Below are 27,906 nucleotides of genomic sequence, written 5' to 3'. Positions count from 1 at the left end.
CAAAAGGCGAGCGGCAGCATTTTGAACCAGCTGGAGACGAGCCAATGAAGCCCGTGCGACTCCAGAGTAGAGTGCGTTACAGTAATCCAGCCTAGATGTAATAAAGGCATGGATTACTGTTTCAAAATGCTGCCGCTCGAGGATGGGCTTCACCTTTGCCAGCTTCCTTAGGTGAAAGAAGCTGGACTTAACCACCGCGCCTATTTGTTTATCTAGTTTAAAATCACCGTCCACTAAAACCCAGGTTTAAAACTGTTGGCTTTACGGACAATGCCAGTGGACCCAAGTCAACAAAGGGAGGTTCACGGCAGCCATTGGGGCCAAACAAAATCACCACTGTCTTCTTTTCATTAAGTCCCAGAAAGTTTAAGGCCATCCAGGACTTAATGTCCTCAAGACAAGACAGAAGTGATTTTAAAGAATAGTCGTCTTCTTTCCTGAGTGGCATATATAACTGGCTATCATCTGCGTAAAAGTGAAAGGAGATGCCATGCCTTCGTAAAATTGAGCCCAGAGGAAGTAGGTATAGAGAGAAGAGCAGGGGCCCTAAAATTGAGCCCTGTGGAACCCCATATGCCAAGGGAGTGGAGGAGGATTCAAAGCCAGCAAGGCTTACACGCATGGTTCTGTCTGCCAGATAGGACCTGAACCATCCCAGGGCACTGCCACAAATGCCCACTTGGCGCTGTAATCGGGAAATTAAAATTCCATGGTCCACTGTATCGAAGGCGGCAGATAGGTCCAGCAAGACAAGAACCACATAATTACCGGAGTCGTTTGCCAGGAGGATGTCGTTAAAAACCCTTAGCAGAGCCGACTCTGTGCTATGCATAGCTTTGAATCCAGACTGGAAAACCTCCCGGATATTGTGCTCACCCAGGAAGAGTTTCAGCTGAGCATAAACTACTTTCTCCATGATTTTAGAGATAAATGGCAACTTGGAGATCGGCCTAAAATTGGCCAGAACAGTTTGGTCCAGGCCGGGTTGCTTAAGTAGTGGTTGCACTACTGCATGTTTAAAATTTACGGGGACAACCCCAGAACACAAGCTACTGTTTATGATGGCGAGAACCGACTGCCCTATGCTCGGGAAAACCTCTTTACCGGGCCAGTAAAATTGTTCTTGGGCATGGGAAATTGTAGCATCGACCCCGGGATGAGCGCTGTGGGCTGCATTGTCGGAGTAGTCGAACACCACCGCCAGGAGCTCCTTCTCGATCTGGGCATACCGTTGCTCCGTGTCGGTCATGGTCCGTGAGGCATACGAGACAGGTAGCAGCGATCTGTCGTCATAGAGCTGCAGGCAGGCAGCACCTAGTCCAAAACGAGAGGCATCGCAAGTAACAACAATAGGACGGCGCAGGTCGAAGAATTTTAGGGTCGGGGTGCAGGTCAGCTTAGACTTCAGCCATTCGAAAGCCTGCTGGTGTTGTGGAACCCAGGACCAGGCAGTGTCCTTTTTTGTTAGCTGTCCCTGGGACGAGCTCAGTTCACTGAGATTGGGGATGAACTTCCCCAGGTAGTTGACCATGCCCAGGAATCGCTGCAAACCGAGGACGTCGGTGGGGGCTGACATCTGGGAGATTGCATTTGTCTTTTGCGGGTCAGGCTTCAGACCGTTAGAAGTGAAGATATGCCCGGCGTAAGGCACTTCGGAGACGCGGAATCTGCATTTTTTTCCGTTCACTTTCAAATTGATCTGTCGGGCCCGGTCCAGGACCCGGCGGAGGTTCTTGTCATGTTCGGCGGCATTCTTCCCGTAGACTAGGATATCATCCACGATGATGGCACACGGCATGCCGGCGAACAGCTGTTCCATGGGCCGCTGAAACACCTCGCTGGCAGAGCTAATACCAAATGGCATCCGTAAGAACTTGAATCTGCCATATGGAGCGGCAAACGTTATCAGGTCGGAGGAGCGTTTGTCGAGAGGTATTTGCCAGAAAGAGCTCTTGGCATCAAGGACAGAGAATACCGTGGCCTGGCCGACTTGAGATGCAACGTCTTCCACAGTTCTCATGGGGTAGTGTGGTCGCCTTATCGCGAGGTTCAGGTCCTTCGGATTGATGCACACCCGTATCTCGTTCTTGTCCTTTTTCAGGGTGGCGACCATGGTGGAGACCCAGTCGGTGGGTTCGCTAACCGCTTCCAGCACTCCCATCGCGACCATGCTCTTCAGCATGGACTCAACTTTATCCTTCATAGCGAGGGATACTCTGTGTGGTGCACGGACCACGGGCACCACTTTATGGTCGGTGGCGATTTTGTAAACGAGTGGTAGCTTGCCCAGCTCATTGTCGAACAGGTCCGGGTACTCAGACATCGGATCCAGCAACACCTGCACTTCATGGACAGTATGGTCGAAGGACACCAGTCCTAGGTCCTGGCATGCCTGGTTGCCCAACAGAGTCACACAGTCATAATCGAGAACATAGAACAGGAGAGGCCACGATAACCTCTGCAGCACACAATTGAAAGTGGCCTTCCCCACAGGTTTCAGCACCTCGCCCCCATAAGCATATAAAGTCGAACGGTCTGCAGTCAGCAGCTCATTAAGTCTAATCTTTTTGAACAGGCTTGTTGACATAACATTGACTTTTGCCCCAGTATCGAGCTTAGCCGAGAAAGAATGATTGTTGACAGTAACGAGGACCGATGGATCAGGGAGTAGAACAGGTGCGTGTAGGAGTGTGAATACACTAGCATCTCCTTGAGAACTAATTGGCTCAGAGTCGTGGGCGGTGTCGAGAGAGGACTGGGAACCAAACTCGTTATCGACTTGTACCAGGTTGTTTAATACTTGTCTAGAAGCTGGGAGAAGTTTCCCACGGGATCGGCAGGCAGCAGAGAAATGGTTACATTTCTTGCAGAAATTGCAGGATTTTCCGTGGCGGGCACTGCGACTGCATCGAATGCACATAATTGCAATTGGGGCACTTTTTAACAACGTGTCTGCCTGGGGGGTATGCTTGTCCGCGGCACAGGTCTATTGTAGTCTATTTTGGGACGCGGTCTGTTGAGAACCGTTAGATTGATAGCTCGGCTATCGGACTCCCGCTGTCCGAACTGTGGGTCAACAACTTCGGCCAACCTGCATGCGTGCATGGCCTCGGTCAGAGTAAGATCCGGCTTTCTCAGCAGCTCCGATCGCAACTTCTGATCCAGCATACCCGTTACTAAAATGTCCCTAGTAAGCTGGTCAGTCATATTTTCAAATCGGCACCTCTGGGCGAGATGGCGCTGATCAGCAATAAAACACTCAACTGGCTCATCAGGCTTTTGTTTCCGCGTAAAGAACTTAGCTCGCTCTAAAATGCGGTTAGAGGGCGTCACAAATCTCAGCAAACTTCCGTAGCAAACATACCGGATCATTGGCAGACTCCGCGGGTACTAGAACCTGATCGTTGTCATCCTGGACTGTAGGCAAAAGCAAGTGCTCTCCTCATGGCATCAGGACCGGCAAGGTTCAGCAGGAGAGATGCTTTGACAGCGTCGGGATCGTTACGGTGAACGATATTCATGTAGTGTGTGAAATCCAACTCAAAAGTCGCCCAGCGCTCCGCTATGTCGGCATCAAAGACCAGGGGCGAGGGCTTGCGGCACGAGGAAGCCATAGTGGTAGAGGGGTGCGAGAAAAAACTCAGATAAAGCAACACTTATAAAGAAATAAAACCCGATGAACAGGAGGCGTGCGTTTTAACTATCTGACACCACGTAAAGATGTTAAGTCTGACACACTTGTAACTTTACTTATTGTTTAATGATCACTCAGGTTAGACACATTCCAGCACTGACTACTTGCAGTCTATAACCGTGCTGGAACCAAGAGAGGGAGGGAGAGATAGAGAGAGTTATTATACTTGATAACTAAGCCGTGGTTAGTGGTACTGAGGTAGCTATATTATTGGTTGCATGCATGGACCATCTACAGGGAGGGAGAGAGAAAACGGGGAATTACAGACCAGTTAGTCTAACATCGGTAGTGGGGAAACTGCTAGAATCAGTTATTAAAGATGGGATAGCAGCACATTTGGAAAGTGGTGAAATCATTGGACAAAGTCAACATGGATTTATGAAAGGTGAATCATGTCTGACGAATCTTATAGAATTTTTCGAGGATGTAACTAATAGAGTGGATAAGGGAGAACCAGTGGATGTGTTATATCTGGACTTTCAGAAGGCTTTCGACAAGGTCCCACATAAGAGATTAGTATACAAACTTAAAGCACACAGTATTGGGGGTTCAGTATTGATGTGGATAGAGAACTGGCTGGCAGACAGGAAGCAAAGAGTAGGTGTAAACGGGTCCTTTTCACAATGGCAGGCAGTGACTAGTGGGGTACAGCAAGGCTCAGTGCTGGGACCCCAGCTATTTACAATATATATTAATGATTTGGACGAAGGAATTGAATGCAACATCTCCAAGTTTGCGGATGACACAAAGCTGGGGGACAGTGTTAGCTGTGAGGAGGATGCTAGGAGGCTGCAAGGTGACTTGGATAGGCTGGGTGAGTGGGCAAATGCATGGCAGATGCAGTATAATGTGGATAAATGTGAGGTTATCCACTTTGGTGACAAAAACAGGAAAGTAGACTATTATCTGAATGGTGGCCGATTAGGAAAAGGGGAGATGCAATGAGACCTGGGTGTCATGGTACACCAGTCATTGAAAATAGGCATGCAGGTGCAGCAGGCAGTGAAGAAAGCGAATGGTATGTTAACATTCATAGCAAAAGGATTTGAGTATAGGAGCAGGGAGGTTCTATTGCAGTTGTACAGGGTCTTGGCGAGACCACACCTAGAGTATTGCGTACAGTTTTGGTCTCCTAATCTGAGGAAGGACATTCTTGCCATAGCGGGAGTACAGAGAAAGTTCACCAGACTGATTCCTGGGATGTCAGGACTTTCATATGAAGAAAGACTGGATAGACTCGGCTTGTACTCGCTAGAATTTAGAAGATTGAGGGGGGATCTTATAGAAACTTACAACATTCTTAAGGGGTTGGACCGGCTAGATGCAGGAAGATTGTTCCCGATGTTGGGGAAGTCCAGAACAAGGGGTCACAGTTTAAGGATAAGGGGGAAATCTTTTAGGACCGAGATGAGAAAAACATTTTTCACACAGAGAGTGGTGAATATCTGGAATTCTCTGCCACAGAATGTAGTTGAGGCCAGGTCATTGGCTATATTTAAGAGGGGGTTAGATGTGACCCTTGTGGCTAAAGGGATCAGGGGGTATGGAGAGAAGGCAGGTACATGATACTGAGTTGGATGATCAGCCATGATCGTATTGAATGGCGGTGCAGGCTCGAAGGGCCGAATGGCCTACTCCTGCACCTATTTTCTATATTTCTATGTTTCCTGCCTTCTCACCATAACCCTTGACGAATGCTGCTTGACGAATCTTCTGGAATTTTTTGAGGATGTGACAAGTAGAATGGATGAAGGAGAGCCAGTGGATGTAGTGTATCTGGACTTTCAGAAAGCCTTTGATAAGGCCCCACGCAGGAGATTAGTGGGCAAAATTAGAGCACATGGTATTGGGGGTAGGGTATTGACATGGATAGAGAATTAGTTGGCAGACAGGAAGCAAAGAGTAGGATTAAACAGGTCCCTGTCAGAATGGCAGGCAGTGGCGAGTGGATGCCGCAAGACTCAGTGCTGGGGCCGCAAGTATTTACAATATATATTAATGATTTAGATGATGGAATTAAAAGTAACACCAGCAAATTTGCAGATGACACAAAGCTGGGTGGCAGTGTGAACTGCGAAGAGGATGGTAGGTGGTTGCAGGGTGACTTGGACAGGTTGAGTGAGTGGGCAGATGCATGGCAGATGCAGTCTAATGTAGATAAATGTGAGGTTATCCAAGTTGGTGGCAAGAACAAGGAGGCAGATTATTATCTCAATGGTGTCAGATTGGGGAAAAAGGGAAGTGCAGCGAGACCTGGGGGTCCTTGTACACCAGTCACTGAAAGTAAACCTGCAGGTACAGCAGGCAGTGAAGAAAGCTAATGGCATGTTGGCCTTCATAACGAGAGGATTTGAGTACAGGAGTAAAGAGGTCCTTCTGCAGTTGTACAGGGCCCTGGTGAGACCACATCTGGAGTATTGTGTGCAGTTTTGGACTCCTAACTTGAGGAAGGACATTCTTGCTATTGAGGGAGTACAGCGTTGGTTCACGAGGTTAATCTCCAGGATGGCGGGACTGTCATATGAGGAAAGATTGGAAAGACTGGGCTTGTATTCACTGGAATTTAGAAGGATGAGAGGAATTCTTATAGAAACGTTTCAAATTATAAAAGGACTGGACAAGCTAGATGCAGGAAAAATGTTCTCAATGTTGGGGAAGTCCAGAACCAGGTGCCACACAGTCTAAGAATAAAGGGGAGGCCATTTAAAACTGAGATGAGAAAAAACTTTTTCACCCAGAGTTGTAAATTTGTGAAATTCTCTGCCACGGAAGGCAGTGGAGGCCAAATCACTGGATGGATTTAAGAGAGAGTTAGATAGAGCTCTAGGGGCTAGCAGAATCAAGGGGTATGGGGAGAAGGCAGGCATGGGTTACTGATTGTGGATGATCAGCCATGATCACAATGTATGTCGGTTCTGGCTCGAAGGGCCAAATGGCCACCCCTTGCATCTATTTTCTATGTTTCTATAGGCAGATAAAATGAGTTTATCATGACATCATGTCAGGCATCACACCCAATGTTCCTGCGCTGGGCTGTTTTGTGTATCTTTACACAAGAGATTATTTTCCACCTGTAGGCCTAACCCCGTTTCCCTGCTCTCCCGATCCTCCCTCTGAGTCTTCTCATCGACTGCTCCTTCTACAGTCACACTTTAGTTTATTGTCACGTGTACCGAGGTACAGTGAAAAGCTTTTGTTGCGCGCCATCCAGTCAGCAGAAAGACTGGCGACACGGTGGCGCAGCGGTAGAGTTGCTGCCTTACAGCGAATGCAGCGCCGGAGACCCGGGTTCCATCCTGACTACGGGTGCTGTCTGTACGGAGTTTGCGTGTTCTCCCTGTGACCTGCGTGGGTTTTCTCCGAGATCTTCGGTTTCCTCCCACACTCCAAAGACGCGCAGGTTTGCAGGTTAATTGGCTGGGTAGATGTTAAAAAGAAATTGTCCCTAGTGTGTGTAGGATAGTTTAATGTGCGGGGATCGCTGGTCGGCGCGGATCTGGTTGGCCGAAAGGGCCTGTTTCCTCAGTGTATCTCTAAACTAAACTACACATGGTTACAATCGAGTCATTTAGAGTGTATAGGAATGTTGCTGTTGGAGTAGAGATTTAAGAGTGCGGAGCGATTGTAATATGTGATTGTAGATCTGCTTCTGTGGCCAGCACGCTAATAGTCGACTGCGTTGGCCGCCATTCTGATTCTCTATATTCCATGACCTACAGCCCCCTCACTCCCTGACCTTCTGAGACTGAGACCAATGGCCTCCTCTCATGTCCTGACACTGCCGTGACTCTGAATAGATCTGGTGGTTCACACCCTGCTATATGTGCCGCCCCCTGATGGGGTTCCACTTCTGTGAGGTGACCATTACTCTCATAAGGTCATACGTGATGGGAGAAGAATGCGACCATTCGGCCCACCAAGTCAACTCCGCCATCCAATTATAGCTGATGTGTCTTTCCCTCTCAACCTCATTCTCCTGCCTTCTCCCCCTAAACCCTGACACTCATACTAATCAAGTATCTATCTATCTGCCTTAAAAATATCCACTGACGGCTCTCTGGAAGGGTCTTTTAATTTGTCTTTACCGTCGGTGGCAATGAATTCCACAGATTCACCACCCTTTGATTAAATACATTTCTCCTCATCTCCTTTCTTCTCTCCCAATGAGTCTTCACCAATTTGATGCTTGTTTCTCACTCTGTGAACTGTTTGTTACTCAGTAAACGGGGAAATTTGACCGCCTACGTCAAACAAGAAGTCACAAGCCTGGGGGTAAAAATTCACAATGATCTTAATTTAGAATCTCACATAAATAAATAAGGTAACAAAGTGTGCTTCCTATCACCTCAGAAATATTGCTAAAGTACAGCCTTTCTTAACTGAACATGACTGTACAAAAACCCATATAGGTTCAAAGGTTCTTTATTAGTCACATACACCAATAGGTGTAGTGAAATGCTTATTGCCAATGCAGCACATTAAAAAGAACACAACATAACAATAATAAAGAAATGTAACATAAAGAACATCCCCCCACAATGGTTCCCATTATGAGGGAAGGCACAAAGTCCAGTCCGCAACCCCAGTTCACCCATAGTCGGGCCCATTGAGGCCTCCACAGTTGCCTCTACGGAGGCCCGATGTTCCAGGCCGTTCTCGCCGGGTGATGTTGCTCCGGCGTCGGGAGAGTCCTCTCAGCGGCTTGGGAACCCTGGAACGGCCGCTTCCGTACTGGAGGCCGCGGCTTCCGAAGCCAACAAGGCCACGCTGGTTGGAGCTCCACCACTGGCGATCTCATCTAGAGATCCCAGGCTCCCGGTGTAAAGTCAGCACCGCTTGCTTTCATATACATGCTTGCATATCAAGCAGCCACTCCACCCCCCTCCAGCAACCCATAGCCGTCGCCTTACCTGGAGCCTGGACTCTGCACTGGGCCTGGAGCCTTCACGCTGCTTACTCCCACTCTCCTGGACTTAACTCCACTGGGTCCTAGCGCCTGTGCCCAGCCGTGCTAACCTCAGTGGCTGCTCCACTGACCCTCCCCCATCCCCCATCCAACTATGTCACCCCCGCTCTTCCCCACCCACATTACAGCCCTCTCTCCCCCCCACCCCCTGACCACCCACCACCCCTCCAACACCCACAACCCCCCCCCCCCACACATCGCCCCGTCCCCAGTCCACCCACCTGCCTTCCTCTGGCCTCAACTCCCACCCCTGCCGGGTGTTCACCATCCCCCCCCGACCTCCCCCTCTCCCCCACCCAACGGCCTGTCCTCAGCAGAGGTCTTACCTTTGTCCCCCTCCGTCCCCATCTCAATGAGTTCCGCGCCCACCATGACTTGGAGCGCTTCTACCGTCGTCTCCGCCTCACAGCGCACTTCCATGGGAAGGAGTCCTCGCCCCCCAATGATGACCCTTTTCCCCGTCTCCAATGTGCCCCCTCCTCGTGGAACCCCTCTCGTAACGTCCCGGCTCTGGAACTCTTCATTCAGAACTGCCGCCGCGACGTCAACCGCCTCAACTTCTCCACTCCCCTGTCTCACTCCAATCTCTCCCCCCCTGAACGCACTGCCATTGAATCACTCCGCAAAAACCCAGATTGGGTCATCAAACCAGCCGACAAGGGAGGTGCCGTGGTAGTCTGGCGCGTCGATCTCTACAAATCTGAGGCCACGTGCCAACTCTCGGACACCTCCTCCTACTTACCCTTGGACCATGACCCCACTGACGAGCACCAGGCCACCATATCTAGCACCATCACCGACTTCATCAATTCCCACGCCCTGCCTGACCAAGCTTCCAACCTCATCGTTCCCCAGCCCCGCACGGCCCATTTTTATCTTCTCCCCAAAATCCACAAACCCGGCTCTCCCGGCAGACCCATTGTCTCTGCTTGTTCGTGCCCCACCGAACTCATCTCCACATACCTTGACTCCATACTATCCCCCTTGGTCAAATCCCTTCCCACCTATGTTCTAGACACCTCAGACACTCTCCGCCGCCTCCACGCATTCCACTCTCTGGGCCCTCACCCCCTCATCTTCACCATGGATGTCCAGTCACTCTACACCTCCATCCCCCACCAGGATGGCCTCGGAGCCCTCCGGTTCTTCCTCGACCAGAGGAGCAACCTATACCCAGCCACTGACACTCTCCTCCGCTTAGCGGAGTTGGTCCTCACCCTCAACAACTTTACGTTTGACTCCTCCCATTTCCTCCAAACACAAGGCGTAGCTATGGGCACACGCATGGGCCCCAGCTACGCCTGCCTCTTTGTCGGGTACGTTGAACAATCCTTGTTCAATACGTACCAGGGCCCCATCCCCGACCTCTACCTCCGTTACATTGACGACTGCTTTGGGGCCACCTCCTGCACCCACACACAACTGACTGACTTCATCCACTTCACTACCAACTTCCATCCGGCACTCCAATACACCTGGACCATTTCCGACACTTCCCTACCATTCCTTGACCTCACCATCTCCATCGCAGGGGACAGACTTCTGACCGACATACACTACAAACCAACTGAATCACATGGCTATCTGGACTACACGTCTTCCCACCCTGCCCCCTGTAAAGACTCCATCCCCTACTCCCAATTCCTCCGCCTACGCCGCATCTGTTCCCAGGATGAGACGTTCCACACCAGGGCATCGGAAATGTCCTCGTCCTTCAGGGAACGGGGATTCCCCTCCGCCACCATAGATGAGGCTCGCACCAGGGTCTCATCCATACCCCGCAACACTGCTCTCTCTCCCCATCCCCGCACTCGCAACAAGGGCAGAGTCCCCCTAGTCCTCACCTTTCACCCCACCAGCTGGCAAATACAACAAATAATCCTCCGCCATTTCCGCCACCTCCAACGTGACCCCACCACTCGCCACATCTTCCCATCTCCCCCCATGTCTGCCTTCCGCAAAGACCGCTCCCTCCGCAACTCCCTTGTCAATTCTTCCCTTCCCTCCCGTACCACCCCTCCCCGGGCACTTTCCGTTGCAACCGCAAGAAATGCAACACCTGTCCCTTCACCTCCCCCCTCGACTCCATTCAAGGACCCAAGCAGTCGTTCCAGGTGTGACAAAGGTTCACCTGTATCTCCTCCAACCTCATCTACTGCATTCGCTGCTCTAGATGTCAGCTAATTTACATCGGTGAGACTAAGCGGAGGTTGGGCGATCGTTTCGCCGAACACCTCCGCTCAGTCCGCAATAACCTACCTGAACTCCCGGTGGCTCAGCACTTCAACTCCCCCTCCCATTCCCAATCCGACTTCTCTGTCCTGGGTCTCCTCCATTGCCAGAGTGAGCAACACCGGAAATTGGAGGAACAGCACCTCATATTCCGCCTGGGTTGCTTGCGTCCAGATGGCATGAACATTGAATTCTCCCAATTTTGCTAGCCCTTGCTGTCTCCTCCCCTTCCTTAACCCTCGAGCTGTCTCCTCCCATCCCCCCGCCCTCAGGCTCCTCCTCCTCCCTTTTTCCTTCCTTCTCCCCCCCACCCCCCATCAGTCTGAAGAAGGGTTTCGGCCCGAAACATCGCCTATTTCCTTTGCTCCATAGATGCTGCTGCACCCGCTGAGTTTCTCCAGCATTTTTGTGTACCTTCATATCAAGCAGACCTGATTACTGTAATGCCTTATTTACCGGTCTGCCATCAAAATCCACCATCAAGTTACAGCTCATTCAAAATGCCGCAGCCCGGCTTTTAACAAATAACAAGAAAAGGGAACATATCACCCCAGTATTATACTCCCTTCATTGGCTCCTTGTGAGATCCAGGACTATAAAGTCCTCCTTCTTGTCTATAAAGCCCTAAATGGCTTAGGAGCAGCATATTTTACAGAGTCCATCCTTCCCTATGCCCCTGCTCGAGTGTTCAGGTCTCCTGATGCCGTCCTGTTAGACTCTCAATGCCGCAGTAACAAGAAAAAAAGCCTTTCCCAATGATGCCCACAAGCTGTGGCATACCCGACCCAGGGCTATGAGAGACGCCCACTCTAGTGACATTTTGAGTCTGAAGAAGGGTTTCGGCCTGAAACGTTGCCTATTTCCTTCGCTCCATAGATGCTGCCGTACCCGCTGAGTTTCCCCAGCATTCCCCAAGTTTTTAACAGACTTTACTCCTGACACAGCATAGCTTTCAGCAGTTTGTGTGTGCATATAGTATATGGTACGCTGTATTTGACATCAGAGTTTTGTCCTGTTACGCTCTCAATCTTTTATTTTTTATTTTATATTTTTATATCAATCTGTGCTTTTTCTGTTATTAACTATCTATGTCCTTACTGTTTTAAATTGTATTTTTGATTAGACCTGTGGTTTTGTGAAAAGCACTTTGGGTTGCATTCAATTGTATGAAAAGTGTTATACAAAATAAAGTTGTCATTATGATTAATAAATGAGCAGAGGCAAATCGGATTTGTGCGCTGAGGTCGGCTCACTTGTGTAGTCTTTCTACTGACTGGTTTAACATGCAACAAAAGGCTGTTCACTGTACCTTGGTACACGCAACAATAAACTAAATTAAACTTGTGCATGTTTTTTGCTGAGAGTTGTGTAAATGAAATGAGGATGACGTTGTGGAATTGGCTTTGTGATAGGAAGCAGAGATTTGAGCTGGCAGCAATTGGTTTATTATCATTATTTTCATGTTTAGTTTAGAGATACAGTGCGGAAACAGGCCCTTCGGCCCACAAAGTCCATGCCGACCAGCGATCACCCCGTACACAAGCACTATCCTACACACTAGGAACAATGGACAATCTTTACTGAAGCCAAATAACCGACAGCCGTGCATGTCTTTGGAGTGCGGGCAAGTTGGGCTGAAGGGCCTGTTTCCACACTGACTCGAATAATGATTTTTCATGTGATGGATGTAAGCTGAGGTTGGTGTGTCTTCTGGAATGGGTGCCTGGATCAGGCCTGGTGCAAAAAGATTCAATGACTCAAATAACAATATGATTTATATTTCAGGGATGGAAGTTGAATGTATTGTTGTGAATTCTAGGCCCAGCAATGTGGTTTAACTGTGTAGGAAGGCACTGCAGATGCTGGTTAATACCAAAGATAGACACAAAGTGCTGGAGTAACTCAGCGGAACAGGCAGCATCTCTGGAGGAAAGGAATAGGTGATGTCTCGGGTCAAGACTCTTCTTCATATTGAGTCTCTCAGTCTGAAGAAGGGTCTCGACCTGAAACGTCAGCTAATGTGGTTAACTGTTTTCTAAGGGGGGCACGGTGGTGCAGCGGGTAGAGCTGCTGCTTCTCAGCGCCAGAGACCCGGGTGTGATCCTGACCTGACGTTGTCTGTGTGTGGAGTTTGCACGTTCACGCTGTGACCACGTGGGTTTCCTCCAGGTGCTCTGGTTTCTCTCCACAACCCAATGACATGCGTGTTTGTGGGTTAGTTGGTCTCTGTATATTGCACTTAATATGAGGGGCGTGGATGAGAAAGTGGGATCATGGCATCAAACTAGTGTGACTGGGTTAAGTAATGTCAAAGCACTGCGGGTGCTGGTTGCTGCCAGAGATAGACATGAAATGCTGGAGTAACTCAGCAGGTCAGGCAGCATCTCTGGAGGACATGGTTAGGCAACGTTTCGGCTTGAAACCCTTCTTCAGACTGATTGTTGGGGATGTGGGGACGAGTTGGTGGTTTGGGGGAAGTAAGCGGGGAGAGAGGAGGGGCAGCGCAAAGCATTGGCAGTAATAGGTAGTAATAGGTGAACATGGGTGAGGGGGTTATTGGACAGGCTGATTGTTGGGCAAATGACAGAGGGGGAGGTGTGAGCCTGAGAGGAAATCTCCATCCTATCTCCCCCCCGGTTAAATCTCTCCATACCTATGTTCAAGACACCTCACCGTCATCTCCAGGACTTCCATTTTCCAGGCCCCCATTCCCTCATCTTCACCATGGATGTCCAGTCACTCTACACCTCCATCCCCCACCAGGGGGGTCTCAAAACCCTCCGTTTCTTCCTCGACCGCAGAACCAACCAATCCCCGTCTACAGATACTCTCCTCCACCTAGCGGAGCTGGTACTCACCATCAACAACTTTTCGTTTGACTCCTCCCATTTCCTCTAAATACAAGGCGTAGCTATGGGCACGCGCATGGGCCCCAGCTATGCCTGCCTCTTTGTAGGGTACGTCGAACAATCCTTGTTTGAGGCATACCAAGGCCTCATCTCCGACCTCTACCTCCGCTACATTGACGACTGCATTGGTGCTACCTCCTGCACCCGCACACAACTCACCCGCACACAACTTCGTCCATTTCACCCCTAACTACCAAAAAAAAGGCACTCAAATACACCTGGACCATTTCCGACACTTCCCTACCATTTCTTGACCTCACTATCTCCATCGCAGGTGATAGACTACTGACCGACATTCACTATAAACCTACTGACTCCCATGGCTATCTAGACTACACGTCTTCCCATCCTGCTTCCTGTAAGGATCCCATCCCCTACTCCCAATTCCTCCGTCTACGCCGCTTCTGCTCCCAGGATGAGGTGTTCCACACCAGGGCATCAGAAATATCCCCATTCTTCAGGGAACGGGGATTCCCCTCTTCTACCATAGATGAGGCTCTCACCAGGGTCTCTTCTATACCCCATAACTCTGCTCTCACTCCCCATCCCCCCACTCGTAACAAGGGCAGAGTCCTCCTTGTCCTCACCTTCCATCCTACCAGCCGTCACATACAACAAATAATCCTCCGACATTTTCACCACCTCCAATGGGATCCCACCACTTGCCGCATCTTCCCATCTCCTCCCCTGTCTGCTTTCCGCAGAGACCGCTCCCTCCGTAACTCCCTGGTCAATTTGTCCCTTCCCACCCGAACCACCCCCTCTCCGGGCACCTTCCCTTGCAACCGCAGGAAATGCTACACTTGTCGCTTTACCTCCCCCCTTGACTCCATTCAAGGACCCAAGTAGTCTTTCCAGGTGCGACAGAGGTTCACCTGCACCTCCTCCAACCTCATCTATTGCATCCGCTGCTCTAGGTGTCAGCTGCTCTACTTTGGTGAGACCAAGCGTAGGCTTGGCGATCGCTTCGCCCAACACCTCCGCTCCGTTCGCAATAACCAACCTGATCTCCCGGTGGCTCAGCACTTCAACTCCCCCTCCCATTCTGAATCCGACCTTTCTGTCCTGGGCCTCCTCCATGGCCAGAGTGAGGGCCACCGTAAATTGGAGGAGCAGCACCTCATATTTCGCATGGGCAGTTTACACCCCAGCGGTATGAACATTGACTTCTCTAATTTCAGGTAGTCCCTACTTTCTCCTCCCCTTCTCAGCTCTCCCTCAGCCCACTGGCTCCTCCTCTTCCTTTCTTCTTCCGCCCCCCCACGCACCACCCTCACATCAGTCTGAAGAAGGGTCTCGATTCAAAACGTTGCCTATTTCCTTCGCTCCATAGATGCTGCCTCACCCGCTGCGTTTCTCCAGCATTTTTGTTCTACCAGCAAACTGTTACGCTCATGGTTAGAAACGTTGCAATTTGTGCATCCATCGTAAATGATTATTATTGTCAAAGTGCCAAGGTGCAGTGATCTTTGCAGGTTTTGCATGCTACCCGAACAGATCTGATGTACAATACATGAATATAATCGTCAATCTCCATCATTTCAACTCTCTTTCCCATTCCCACACTGACCTTTCTGGCCTGTCAGAGTCAGGCCATACACAAATTGGAGGAACATCACCTCATTTGTCAGCTTACATCCCAACGTTGACTTCTCTAACTTCAAGTAACCCTTTCATCCCCTCTCTCTCCGTCTCTTCCGCACCCTAGTCGCCCTGCTAGTTTCAATGTTTGTTTCCTTTTGTTACCACCTCTCACACAGCCAACAATGGACCATTGTGGGCTCCACCTTTCCTAGGTCATCGGTGCTGGCTCTGATTTGTTCTGTTCCTTTAGTTTCCCTCTCCCCTGACTCTCAGTCTGAAGAAGGGTCTCGACCCGAAACGTCACCTATTCCTTTTCTCCAGAGATGCTGCCTGATCCGCTGAGTTACTCCAGCCTTTTGTGTCTATCTCTAGAAAAGCAAAGGGGAAGATGCATGGATCAATGGTCAGCATGGGCCTGATGGGCTGAAGAGACTGTTTAACATATGATGAGCATTTGATGGCACTGGGCCTACACTTGCTGGAGTTTAGATGAGGGGGGACTTCATTTAAACTTACCGAATAGTGAAAGGCTTGGATAGAGTGGTTGTTTCTACTAGTGAAAGAGTTTAGGACCAGAGGTCACAGCCTTAGAATTAAAGGATATTCCTTTAGGAAGGAGATAAGAGGGAATTTAATTAGTCAGAGGGTGGTGAATCTGTGGATTGTTTTGCCACAGAAGGCTGTGGAGGCCAAGGCAGTGGATATTTTTAAGGCAGAGATAGATTCTTGATTAGTACGGGTGTCAGAGGTTTGGGGGGAGAAGGCAGGAAAATGGGATTAGGAGGAGAGATAGATCAGCCATGATTGAATGGCGGAGTAGACATGATGGGCCGAATGGCCTAATTCTGCTCCTATCACTTATGACCTCATGTCATTTGTTCCCCGATAGATCTTGCTCGCGTGCCAACACTAGCAGAAGGCTCCCGGGACATGGCGGAAACCAGAAGCGATGCTTTGAAAGCAGCAGAGGTTGGAGAAAAGATCCAATTCAAGCCTGCGGCCACCAGGATTGTAGTATCTCAGGGTAACCCTGTGAGCTTCAACTGTTCCATCGCCGCACCTGGATATGAACAGGATCTGCGCATCAAGTGGCTGAAGAATGGCCACGAGCTCATCGATGGTGAACGCTACTCGTTCAAAGATATTTCTTTCAGTGACAGTGAAGGGAGATCAACCATCACCAGCTCCTGCAGGTAACAGCACCGTGTCCTGATTGTTCATTCTTAACGTCTTAAGTTTGGAAACTAATACTGTAGTCATAGTCGTACTGCACAGAAACAGCTCTGAGGAAGGGTCTCGACCTGTAACGTCACCCGTTCCTTCTCTCCAGAGATGCTGCCTCATCCAGCAGAGTTACTCCAGCATTTTGTGTCTATCTTTGGTGTAAACCAGAATCTGCAGTTTCCCTCCTACACAGAAACAGGTCTTTTAAGGGCCTGTCCCACTTACGCAACTTTTTCGGCGACTGCCGGCACCCGTCATACAGGTCGCCGAGAATTTTCAACGTGTTGAAAATCCAGCGATGACCAGAACAAGGTACGACTCTTTGGGCGACTACTCACGACCATACGGGCTTCACATGTCGTCTCCTCAGTCGCCCAAAGAGTCGTAGCGTCTTTCTGGTCACCGCTGGATTTTCAACAAATTATGGCGACCTACAACGACCTATGACGGGTGCCGGCAGTCGCTGAAAAATCCCGTAAGTGGGACAGGCCCTTTAGACTTTGGAGATACAACTTGGAAACAGCGATCATTGCTTACACTAACACGATCCCACACACTACGGACAGATAACAATCTTTACTGAAGCCAATTAACCCACAAACACGCACATCTCTGGGATGTGGGAGGAAACCCCGAGCACTCGGAGGAAACCCATGTGGTTACAAGGAAAACATGCAAACTCCACACAGACAGCACCCGAGGTCAGGATGGAACCGGGGTTTCTGGTGCTGTAAGGCAGCAGCCTTACCGCTGCATCACTGTCGGCCTCAATCACAATTTGTCCATGCCGGCTAAATGCCCCGCGCAAGCTAGTCCCACATGCCTGCGTTTGGCCCACATCCTCTAAACCTCCCCATGTATCTGTCCAAGTGTCTCTTCAACGTTGTTATAGTACCTGCCTCAACGATCTCTGGCAGCTTGTTGCGAGCTGGTTATGTTCGACAAGTTCCCACATAAGAGATTAGTATACAAACTTAAAGCACACGGCATTGGGGGTTCAGTATTGATGTGGATAGAGAACTGGCTGGCAGACAGGAAGCAAAGAGTAGGAGTAAACGGGTCCTTTTCACAATGGCAGGTAGTGACTAGTGGGGTACCGCAAGGCTCAGTGCTGGGACCCCAGCTATTTACAATATATATTAATGATTTGGACGAGGGAATTGAATGCAACATCTCCAAGTTTGCGGATGACACGAAGCTGGGAGGCAGTGTTAGCTGTGAGGAGGATGCTAGGAGGCTGCAAGGTGACTTGGATAGGCTGGGTGAGTGGACAAATTCATGGCAGATGCAGTATAATGTGGATAAATGTGAGGTTATCCACTTTGGTGCCAAAAACAGGAAAGCTGACTATTATCTAAATGGTGGCCGATTAGGAAAAGGGGAGATGCAACAAGACCTGGGTGTCATGGTACATCAGTCATTGAAAGTAGGCATGCAGGTGCAGCAGGCAGTAATTGATTGATTATTGATTATACCTTTAATAATCCTTCACAGGAAATTACAGTGCCACGACAGCTTCAAGACAGACATAACACCACACATTTCCTCAAATGGCTTCCATACTTAACAAGTTAAAATACAAGTTAAAATACAAGTTAAAATACAATTAATTTAAAAAAAGTGCAGTTATTTATGCGCATTATATAACCTTATAGCAGCTGGTAAACAGGACTTCCTATGTCTCTCAGTTTTGCACATTGGTGCAATCAGTCTCTGACTGAAGATGCTGCTCTTGATCACCTTCAGGGCATGGAGTGGGTGAGTGGGGTTGGTCATTATTGAACCCAGTTTGTTCAGAGTTCTGGCCTCTGCCACCTGCTGGACCGTTCGTTGCTCAGCCCCGACCACTGAGCCGGCCTTCCTGATCAGCTTGTCCAGTCTGTTTTTGTCCGCTATGCGGGCGCCATCTCCCCAACAGGCCACAGCAAAAAACAGAGCACTGGCCACCACTGAATGGTAGACACTGCCCAGTAGGGGTTGGCAGATGTTAAATGACCTCAGCCTCCTTAAAAAATACAGTCGGCTTTGTCCCTTCCTGTACACCGCCTCCATATGACCCTTCCAGTCCAGCTCACTGTCAAGCTGCACCCCAAGGTACCTGTGGTTAGCGACCACCTCCACCTCAGTGCCCTTAATGGTGATTGGTGTTGCTTGAGTCCTCCTCCTCCCCCTCCTGAAGTCCACAACTATCTCCTTGGTTTTTGTGGTGTTAAGATGGAGGTTATTGTGTGCACTCCACTCCACAAAGTTACTTATTATGTCTCTATACTCCTCCTCATTGCCCCCTTTAATGAGGCCGACAACAGCTGTGTCATCCGAAAACTTCTGCAAAAAGCAGCTGTTGGTGTTATATTGGAGATCCGCTGTGTAGATGGTAAACAGGAACGGAGCCAGCACAGTTCCTTGTGGAGCCCCTGTGCTGCTCAAGATGGTGCCCGAGACACTGTTCTGTAGGCGCACGTACTGTGGTCTGAGGGAAAGGTAATCCAAACACCACAGTACCAGTGATTGATCCACTTTCATCTTCTCCATCTTCTCCCCTAGCAGTCGAGGCTGAATTGTGTTGAAGGCGCTTGAGAAGTCAAAAAATGTAATCCTTACAGATGCATCAGTAGTGTCCAAATGTGTGTACACCCTCTGCAGCATGTAAATGAGGGCATCGTCGACACTGATGTTAGGCTGATATGCAAACTGTAAAGGATCCATTTGATTTGACACACTAGTCCTGATGTAGGAAAGGACAAGTCTCTCAAATGTCTTCATAATATGTGAAGTGAGCGCTACTGGTCTGTAGTCATTGTGGAGAGTGGGATGGGTCTTCTTTGGGACAGGTACCAGGCAAGATGTTTTCCACAGCCTTGGAACCCTCTGTAGACGCAAGCTCAGGTTGAACAGGTGTGTTAGAATACCACACAGCTCTGAAGAGCAAGTCTTCAGTAGCCTTGGGCTGGTGTCATCAGGCCCCACTGCTTTCCCTGGCTTCAGTCTGTCCAGCATCACCTTGACCTGAGCAGTATGAAGAGTCATAGGTGGGGCTGCCGGTGGAGTGGGAGGTGGAAAGAGGGGACTCCGTACAGGTGACATCTCAGGAGTGATGGAGAGAGGGATGGGAGGTGGAGGGGAAGCAGCAATGGTCAGCAGACCAGGTGGGGGAGGCTGGGGTGGTGTGGGGCAGTCAAATCTGTTGAAAAATCTGTTCAGATCATCAGCCAGACTCTGTTCACCATCAGGCAGTGTACCACCATTCTGCTTCATGCCCGTGATCTTCCGCATTCCAGCCCATACCTGCTTCACACCATCTTGCTGCAGCTGTCGTTCTAATTTGAACCTATAGGCTTCTTCCCCTCCTTAATCCTCACCTTCAGTAAAGAAAGCGAATTGGCATTCATAGCAAAAGGATTTGAGTATAGGAGCAGGGAGGTTCTGCTGCAGTTGTACGGGGTCTTGGTGAGACCACACCTGGAGTATTGCGTACAGTTTTGGTCTCCAAATCTGAGGAAGGACATTATTGTCATAGAAGGTACAGAGAAGGTTCACCAGACTGATTCCTGGGATGTCAGGACTTTCTTATGAAGAAAGATTGGATAGACTTGGCTTGTACTTGCTAGAATTTAGGAGATTGAGGGGGGATCTTATAGAAACTTACAAAATTCTTAAGGGATTGGACAGGCTAGATGCTGGAAGATTGTTCCCGATGTTGGGGAAGTCCAGGACAAGGGGTCACAGCTTAAGGATAGAGGGGAAATCCTTTAGAACCGAGATGAGAAAAACATTTTTCACGCAGAGAGTGGTGAATCTCTGGAACTCTCTGCCACAGAAGGTAGTCGAGGCCAGTTCATTGGCTATATCTAAGAGGGAGTTAGATGTGGCCCTTGTGGCTAAAGGGATCAGGGGGTATGGAGAGAAGGCAGGTACAGGATACTGAGTTGGATGATCAGCCATGATCATATTGAATGGCAGTGCAGGCTCGAAGGGCCGAATGGCCTACTCCTGCACCTATTGTCTATGTTTCTATGTTTCTATGAGAGTAAACCCTTGTACAGAGGTTGTACCTCCTTTATCCTTATAAATAATGCATAGTGGAAGCATAATGAATTGGCAACACAATTAAAATGGGTAATGTTTTTCATTTTGAAGAACCTTTATAAGTTGAGTCAGGAAGTGCAGGAATGTTGCTTCAGGCTACAACCCAGCCCTTTTCTGGCCCCCTTCCTGTAGAGGGGTTTACCACAGGAACGAGCTGTCAGAGGAGGTTATTGAGGCCATATGCCCACCACTCTGTGTGGAGAAAGTTCCACCTTGGATTCCTATTAAAACTTCCCCCTCTCGCCTTAAACTTGTGTCCTCTGGTTCTGGACTCTCCCACACTGGGTTGAAGAGACAGTGCGGTCATCCACCCTATATATTCCCCTCATGGTGTACACCTCTGTAACATCACCCCTCATCCTCCTGCGCACCAAGGAATAAAGACCTAGCCTGCCCAACCTCCCTCTATAGCTCAGGCCCTCGAGTCCTGGCAACATCCTCCTAAATCTTTCCCGCACCCTCACCAGCTTAACCACTTCCTTCCTTCCTGCAGCAGTGTGACCAAAGCTGAACACAGCACTCAGTCTGAAGAAGAGTCCCGTCCCGAAACGTCACCAATCCTTTTTCTCCATAGATGCTGCCTGACCTGTTGAGTTACTCCAGCACTTTGTGTCTATCTTCGGAATACACCAGCATCTGCAGTTCCTTTCTGCACTGCAGTGCCTGAAATTCAAGAGAGTAGGGGGGTGGAAGTTAGTGGAGTGGCTATTACTAGGGAGAAGGTGCTTGGGAAGCTGAAAGGGCTGGAGGTGGATAAGTCACCTGGACCGGATGGACTACACCCTAGGGTTCTGAAAGAGGTGGCTTTAGAGATTGTGGAGGCGTTGATGGTGATGTTTCAGGAATCACTAGAGTCAGGACTGGTCCCAGATGACTGGAAAATTGCCAATATTACCCCGCTGTACAAGAAAGGAGCAAAGCAGAATAGTGGGAACTATAGGCCGGTTAGTCTGGCTTCAGTGGATGGTAAGATTTTAGAGTCCATTCTAAAGAATGAGGTTACGGAATACTTAGAAGGTCACGATAAAATAGGCCAACCAGCATGGCTTTGCCACGAAAATAAGTGGAGAGGCAGGCAATGTAGAGAAAGCAGGGACTCTGCAGAAGGACTTGGACAGGTTGGGAGAGTGGGCTGAGAAGTGGCAGATAGAATATAATATAGCAAAGTGTGGAGTCATGCATTTAGGTAGTAGGAATAAAGGCGTAGACTATTTTCTAAATCCGATTCAGATTCCGATTCAGATTCAATTTTACATTGTCAGTGTACAGTACAGAGACAACAAAATGCATTTAGCATCTCCCTGGAAGAGCGACATAGAAAATGATTTGAATAAATAATAATAAGTGTCCGGGGGGGGGGGGGGGTGATTGGCAGTCACCGAGGTACGTTGTTGAGTAGAGTGACAGCCGCTGGGAAGAAGCTGTTCCTGGACCTGCTGGTTCGGCAACGGAGAGACCTGTAGCGCCTCCCGGATGGTAGGAGGGTAAACAGTCCATGGTTGGGGTGAGAGCAGTCCTTGGCGATGCTGAGCGCCCTCCGCAGACAACGCTTGCTTTGGACAGACTCAATGGAGGGGAGCGAGGAACCGGTGATGCGTTGGGCAATTTTCACCACCCTCTGCAATGCCTTCCAGTCGGAGACAGAGCAGTTGCCATACCATACTGTGATACAGTTGGTAAGGATGCTCTCCAAACATCCTCTCCAAATCCACTTTATGGGGATAATAATAATAATAATGGATGGGATTTATATAGCGCCTTTCTAATACTCAAGGCGCTTTACATCGCATTATTCATTCACTCCTCAGTCACACTCGGTGGTGGTAAGCTACTACTGTAGCCACAGCTGCCCTGGGGCAGACGGACGGAAGCGTGGCTGCCAATCTGCGCCTACGGCCCCTCCGACCACCACCAATCACTCACACACATTCACACACATTCACACACAGGCAAAGGTGGGTGAAGTGTCTTGCCCAAGGACACAACGACAGTATGCACTCCAAGCGGGATTCGAACCGGCTACCTACCGGTTGCCAGCCGAACACTTAGCCCATTATGCCATCTGTCGTCCCAATGGGATGGGGGAATGGGGAGAGAATCCAGAAATCAGAGGTGCAAAGAGACTTGGGAGTGCTGGTGCAGGATTCCCAAATAGTTAATTAGCTCGTCGAATCGGTAGGAAAGAAAGTAAACTCAATGCTAGCATTTATTTCAAGAGGACTTGTATACAAAAACAGGGATGTAATGTTGAGGCTCTATAAGGCGCTGGTCAGGCTATATTTGGAATATTGAGAGCAGTTTTGGGCCCCATATCTGAGGAAGGATGTGCTGGCTCTGGAGAGGGTCCAGAGGAGGTTTACAAGAATGATCCCAGGAATGAGTAGGTTAACCTATGATGAGCATTTAATGACACTGGGCCTGTACTCACTGAAGCTAGTTGGATGGGGGGGGGGGGGGGGGGGGAAGGACCTCTAAAACAAAGTGAAAAGCCTTGGATAAAGTGGATTTGGAGAGGATGTTTCCATTCATGGGAGAGTCTAGAACTGGAGGTCATAGCCTCAGAATTAAAGGATGTTCGTTTAGGAAGTAGATGAGGAGACATTTCTTTAGTCCGAGGGTGGTGAATCTATGGAATTCTTTGCCACAGAAGGCTGTGGAGGCCAAGTCAGTGGATATGTTTAAGGCAGAGATAGATAGATTCTTGATTAGTACGGTTGTCAGAGGTTATGGGGAAAAGGCAGGAGAATGGGGTTAGGTGGGAGAGATAGATCAGCCATGATTGAATGGGGTAGACCTGATGGGCTAATTCTGCTCCTATCGCTTATGACCGCATGACCTACTCTGAATGGAAAGGAGAAATAACCTTTTCTAGGTTAATTGGCTTGTGTAAATTGTGTAAAAAACACCTCGAATGTAAGGTGTTAGTGGGTGATTGTTGGTCGGTGTGGATCTGGTGGGCATGTTTCCACACTGTATCTCCAAACTAAAGACAAAGTGCTGAGGTCCAGTAACTCTGAGAGTCAGGCAGCATCTGTGGAGGATGTGGATAGGAAACGTTTCAGGTTGGGATCCTTCTTCGGACTGATTGTAGAGCTGGGAAAGAGGTAGGGGCGGGACAAAGCCTCGGAGGTGAATGGTGTTTACAGGTACGGCAGGGGGAGTTAGCTGGCCAGAAGGCTGGACAAAGGCGGGAGGTGTACAGGAGGCACAATGGAGGCTATATTGGTGACACAATGAAAATGGGTGAAGCTTTTCATTAAAAAAACCTTTTATATCAAGTCAGGAAGTGCAGGAATGTTGCTCCTGGCAGCAATCCAGCTCTTTTCCGGCTGCTTTCCTGTACAGGGGATTACTCTATGATAGGCACAAAATGCTGGAGTAACTCAGCGGGACAGGCCGCATCTCTGGGAAGAAGGAATGGGTGACGTTTCGAGGCTATATGATATCAGTTGGCAAGTGAGACAAGCCCAAATTGGATGAATCTTTTAGATCAGCAGGCCTATGTCGGTGTTAAAGATTCTCACAACTTGTTTGGGCACCTTGATTTCCTGCACTCATTTGATGTTTTATATAAAGATTTCTCAAAGCTTTAAGACCTTGTTTTTGAGGAGAGAATCGGCAGTGGTGATGGACAAAGTCATTTGGTGTTAAAGGGCCTGATTCTATGCTGTGTACTATAACATTCTATAACATTACTAAGGCATAGGAATTCTGATATTCAATAAAATAATTAATAAAATGTCTCCTGTTTAAAAACTGTAGTCATGAGCAAAGATTATAGAGGATCTCTAAGATCTTTGGTCATGAGCAGAGTGTATTACAGATTTAAAAAAAAATCTGTGCAGTGGATTTGTTTTTTAAGATGTCAAGGTTTTAGTTTAGTTTAGAGATCCAGCATGTAAACAGGCCCTTTGGCCCATTGTGTCTGTGCCGACCAGCGATCCCCGCATATTTACACCATCCTACACACCAGGGATTTTTTTCCATTTACCAAGCCGATTCACCAACCTGTACGTCTTTGAAGTGTGGGAGGAAAACAAAATTCTCGGAGAAAACCCACGCGGCCACGGGGAGAACGTACCAACTCCGTACAGACAGCACCCGTAGTTGGGATCGAACTTTGGCCTCCGACACTGCAAGCGCTGTAAGGCAGCAACTCTACCGCTGCGCCACCGTGCCAATTTGGAAAGTTCTTGACAAAGGGTGGAGATGGAGGAGGGGAGGGTCACCAGCTGCAACTTATCACCAAGGGGACCCTTGGTGCATCAGAGACCCCGCTCCCATCCCGACTATGGGTGCTGTCTGTCGGGGCGTCACTGTGGCGCAGCGGTAGAGTTGCTGCCTCACAGCGCCAGAGACCCAGGTTTGATCCTGACTACGGGTGCTGTCTGTACGTTCTCCCTGTGACCTGCGTGGGTTTTCTCCGGGTGCTCCGGTTTCCTCCCACACTCCAAAGACGAACAGGTTTGCAGGTAAATTGCCTTCTGTTAATTGTAAATTGTCCCTGGAGTGTGGGATCACTTTAGTCTCTGGAGATACAGCATGGAAACAGACCCTTCAGCCCACTGAGTCTGTGCCGACCAGCGACCAACTATTGATCACAATCAATGTAAATTGTTGCTGGTGTGTCGGGTAATGCTTGTGTATGAGGTTATTACTGATCGCTAGCTCGAAGGGCCTTTCACACTTTATTTCTAAAGGGAGGAGTGTAAGGAATTGTGTTTCTTCACGACATTATTAATCGTGAATTTCTCCATTCGATGAACATTGGAAAGAATATTATTCATGATATATGCATTCCAAGGATCGGATTCATGTCAAGGGAGAATATTCCTTATAAACTACAAATGGAAGCAGTAAAATGCAGTTTAAAAATAATTGACTAAAGCAAATATTCAGCAGCCAATGAGCCACGAAACAGCTCGGATTGCACCTGCTGAATGTTCTGAATGTGGAACTGCAGATGCTGATTTACAAAAAAAAGACACAAAGTGCTGGAGTAACTCAGCTGGTTAGGCAGCATCTTTGGAGGCAAAGGGATGGTCAACATCTCGGGTCTCTAGCAGTTCGTCCCAAATTCCTCCAGCAGTTCCCTTTTATCTTTATTACAAACAATACAATACAACACAATACAATACAATACAATACAATACAATACCGTTTATTTGTCATTTGAACCTCACATGAAGTTCAAACGAAACTTGGTTTCTGCAGTCATACAAGAAAAGAACCAAGACACACACCAACACAATTTACACAAACATCCATCACAGTGAATCTCCTCCTCGCTGTGATGGAAGGCAAAGTCTTGTCTCTCCCCTGCTCTCCATTCCTCTCCCGAAGTCGAGGTTAAAGGCCCCGGCGGGCGCTAGCAAGTCCGTGGCCACTCAAAGCCACGCCGGGCGATGTAAGGCCCTGCCCCGAGTCTTGATGTTGGAGCCCCCGGCGGGCGCTAGCAAGTCCGCGGCAATTTAAAGCAGCGCTGGGCGATGTAAGGCCCCGCTCCAGGTCACTCTCAACCCCGCAATTCGAGCGGGAGAAGTCGCCGTTGCCGGTGCCCCGCAAAGCAGTCTCCCACCGGGGACCCGCGAGCTCCCGGTGTCACCATCCACCAGAGTCGGGTCACAGCAGCGCGCCACCGCAGCTCTCCGCGCTCCGAAGCCGGCCAGCTCCACGATGGTAGGTCCGCAGCTCCACAGCTCCACAGCTCCGCGGCTCCGCAGCTCCACAGGCGCCGTGACTTGAGCCTCCAGGTCGTTCCGGTTGGAGGCCGTTCCACGGCGCTAGGCCCCAACGGCAACGGAAACCCGACAGGGAAAAGGTCGGGTCTCCATGCAGGGAAGAGATTTAAAAGTTTCCCCCACCCACCCCCCACCCCCCACACATACACATTTAAAAACCCGCGACAAACTAAACCCTCAACGGGACAAAAAAAAAAAAAATACACAGACAGACTGCAGAGGCAGCTGCGATGTCATTCGCTCCGCCCACCCGAAAACGGATTTAGTTGTAATGAATATTTGTCTGTGGACACACCAAGAGCTGGATGGCCATGTTTTGGGTCAAGACCCTTCCTCAGAGTGAATAATTCTTTGTGACTTGCATAAGGATTTGTACAAGGATTTTACCCTCGCCATCCTCCTTTGTGAAATGTTTCTTCCAACAGGAGAGGAAGTTGGGATAAGAATCATTTTAGTTTTTAAAATTAATGTTAGTGTTCCCAATTTATGTTTCCACAGAATCGATAACGTTGTCCACTCTGATGCAGGTGCCTTTCACTGTTTTATACAAATCACCGGGGTATCCATTGAATCAGAAAAGATCATTCTTGAAATAGAAGGTATGTTTTACCACTTTACATGTTCCTAAGTGTCAGGAGCAGAATTAGGTCATTCGGCCCTTCAGGTCTACTCCACCATTCAATCACGGCTGATCTACCTCTTCCTCTCAACCCTATTCTCCTGCCTTCTCCCCATAACCCCAGACACCCGTACTAATCAAGAATCTGTTCATCTCTGCCTTAAAAATACCAATCGACTTGGCCTCCACAACCATCTGTAGCAATGATCTCCACAGATTCACTACTCTCTGACTAAAGAAACGCCTCCTTGTCTCCTTTCAAAAGGTACATCCACTTATTCTGAGACCTGTGCCCTCTGGTCCTCGACTCTCCCACTGGTGGAGACATCCTCTCCACATCATAGATACATAGAAAATAGGTGCAGGAGTAGGCCATTCGGCCCTTCGAGCCTGCACCGCCATTCAATATGATCGTGGCTGATCATCCAACTCAGTATCCCGTACCTGCCTTCTCTCCATACCCCCTGATCCCTTTAGCCACAAGGGCCACATCTAACTCCCTCTTAAATATAGCCAATGAACTGGCCTCAACTACCCTCTGTGGCAGAGAGTTCCAGAGATTCACCACTCTCTGTGTGAAAAAGTTTCTTCTCATCTCGGTCCTAAAGGATTTCCCCCTTATCCTTAAGCTGTGACCCCTTGTCCTGGACTTCCCCAACATCGGGAACAATCTTCCTGCATCTAGCCTGTCCAACCCCATAAGAATTTTGTACGTTTCTATAAGATCCCCTATAAGATCCCCTATAAGATCCCCTATCTATAAGATCCCCTATACACTATCCAGTGCATTAGGTTGGGCTTCCTTTTGTTATTGACTTGTGCAGGGAGGAACTGCAGATGCTGCTTTGTTA

At 49.0% G+C, this 27,906-nt stretch overlaps 1 protein-coding gene across 1 annotated transcript in view; it reads left to right on the top strand.

Annotated features, from left to right (window-relative positions):
* Positions 1-27,906, top strand: part of mertk (MER proto-oncogene, tyrosine kinase) — a 171,480-nt gene that overhangs the window by 30,814 nt on the left and 112,760 nt on the right. The window contains exons 2-3 of the mRNA XM_033020527.1: positions 16,275-16,578; positions 26,935-27,035. Of these exons, the coding sequence (XP_032876418.1) occupies positions 16,275-16,578; positions 26,935-27,035 (405 nt within the window). The remainder of the gene's footprint in view (positions 1-16,274; positions 16,579-26,934; positions 27,036-27,906) is intronic.

Source organism: Amblyraja radiata, chromosome 5 (assembly GCF_010909765.2).
Source record: "Amblyraja radiata isolate CabotCenter1 chromosome 5, sAmbRad1.1.pri, whole genome shotgun sequence".
Taxonomy (NCBI): domain Eukaryota; kingdom Metazoa; phylum Chordata; class Chondrichthyes; order Rajiformes; family Rajidae; genus Amblyraja; species Amblyraja radiata.
Note: the sequence above shows the minus strand (reverse complement) of the source record. Positions and strands in the feature narration are given on the sequence as shown.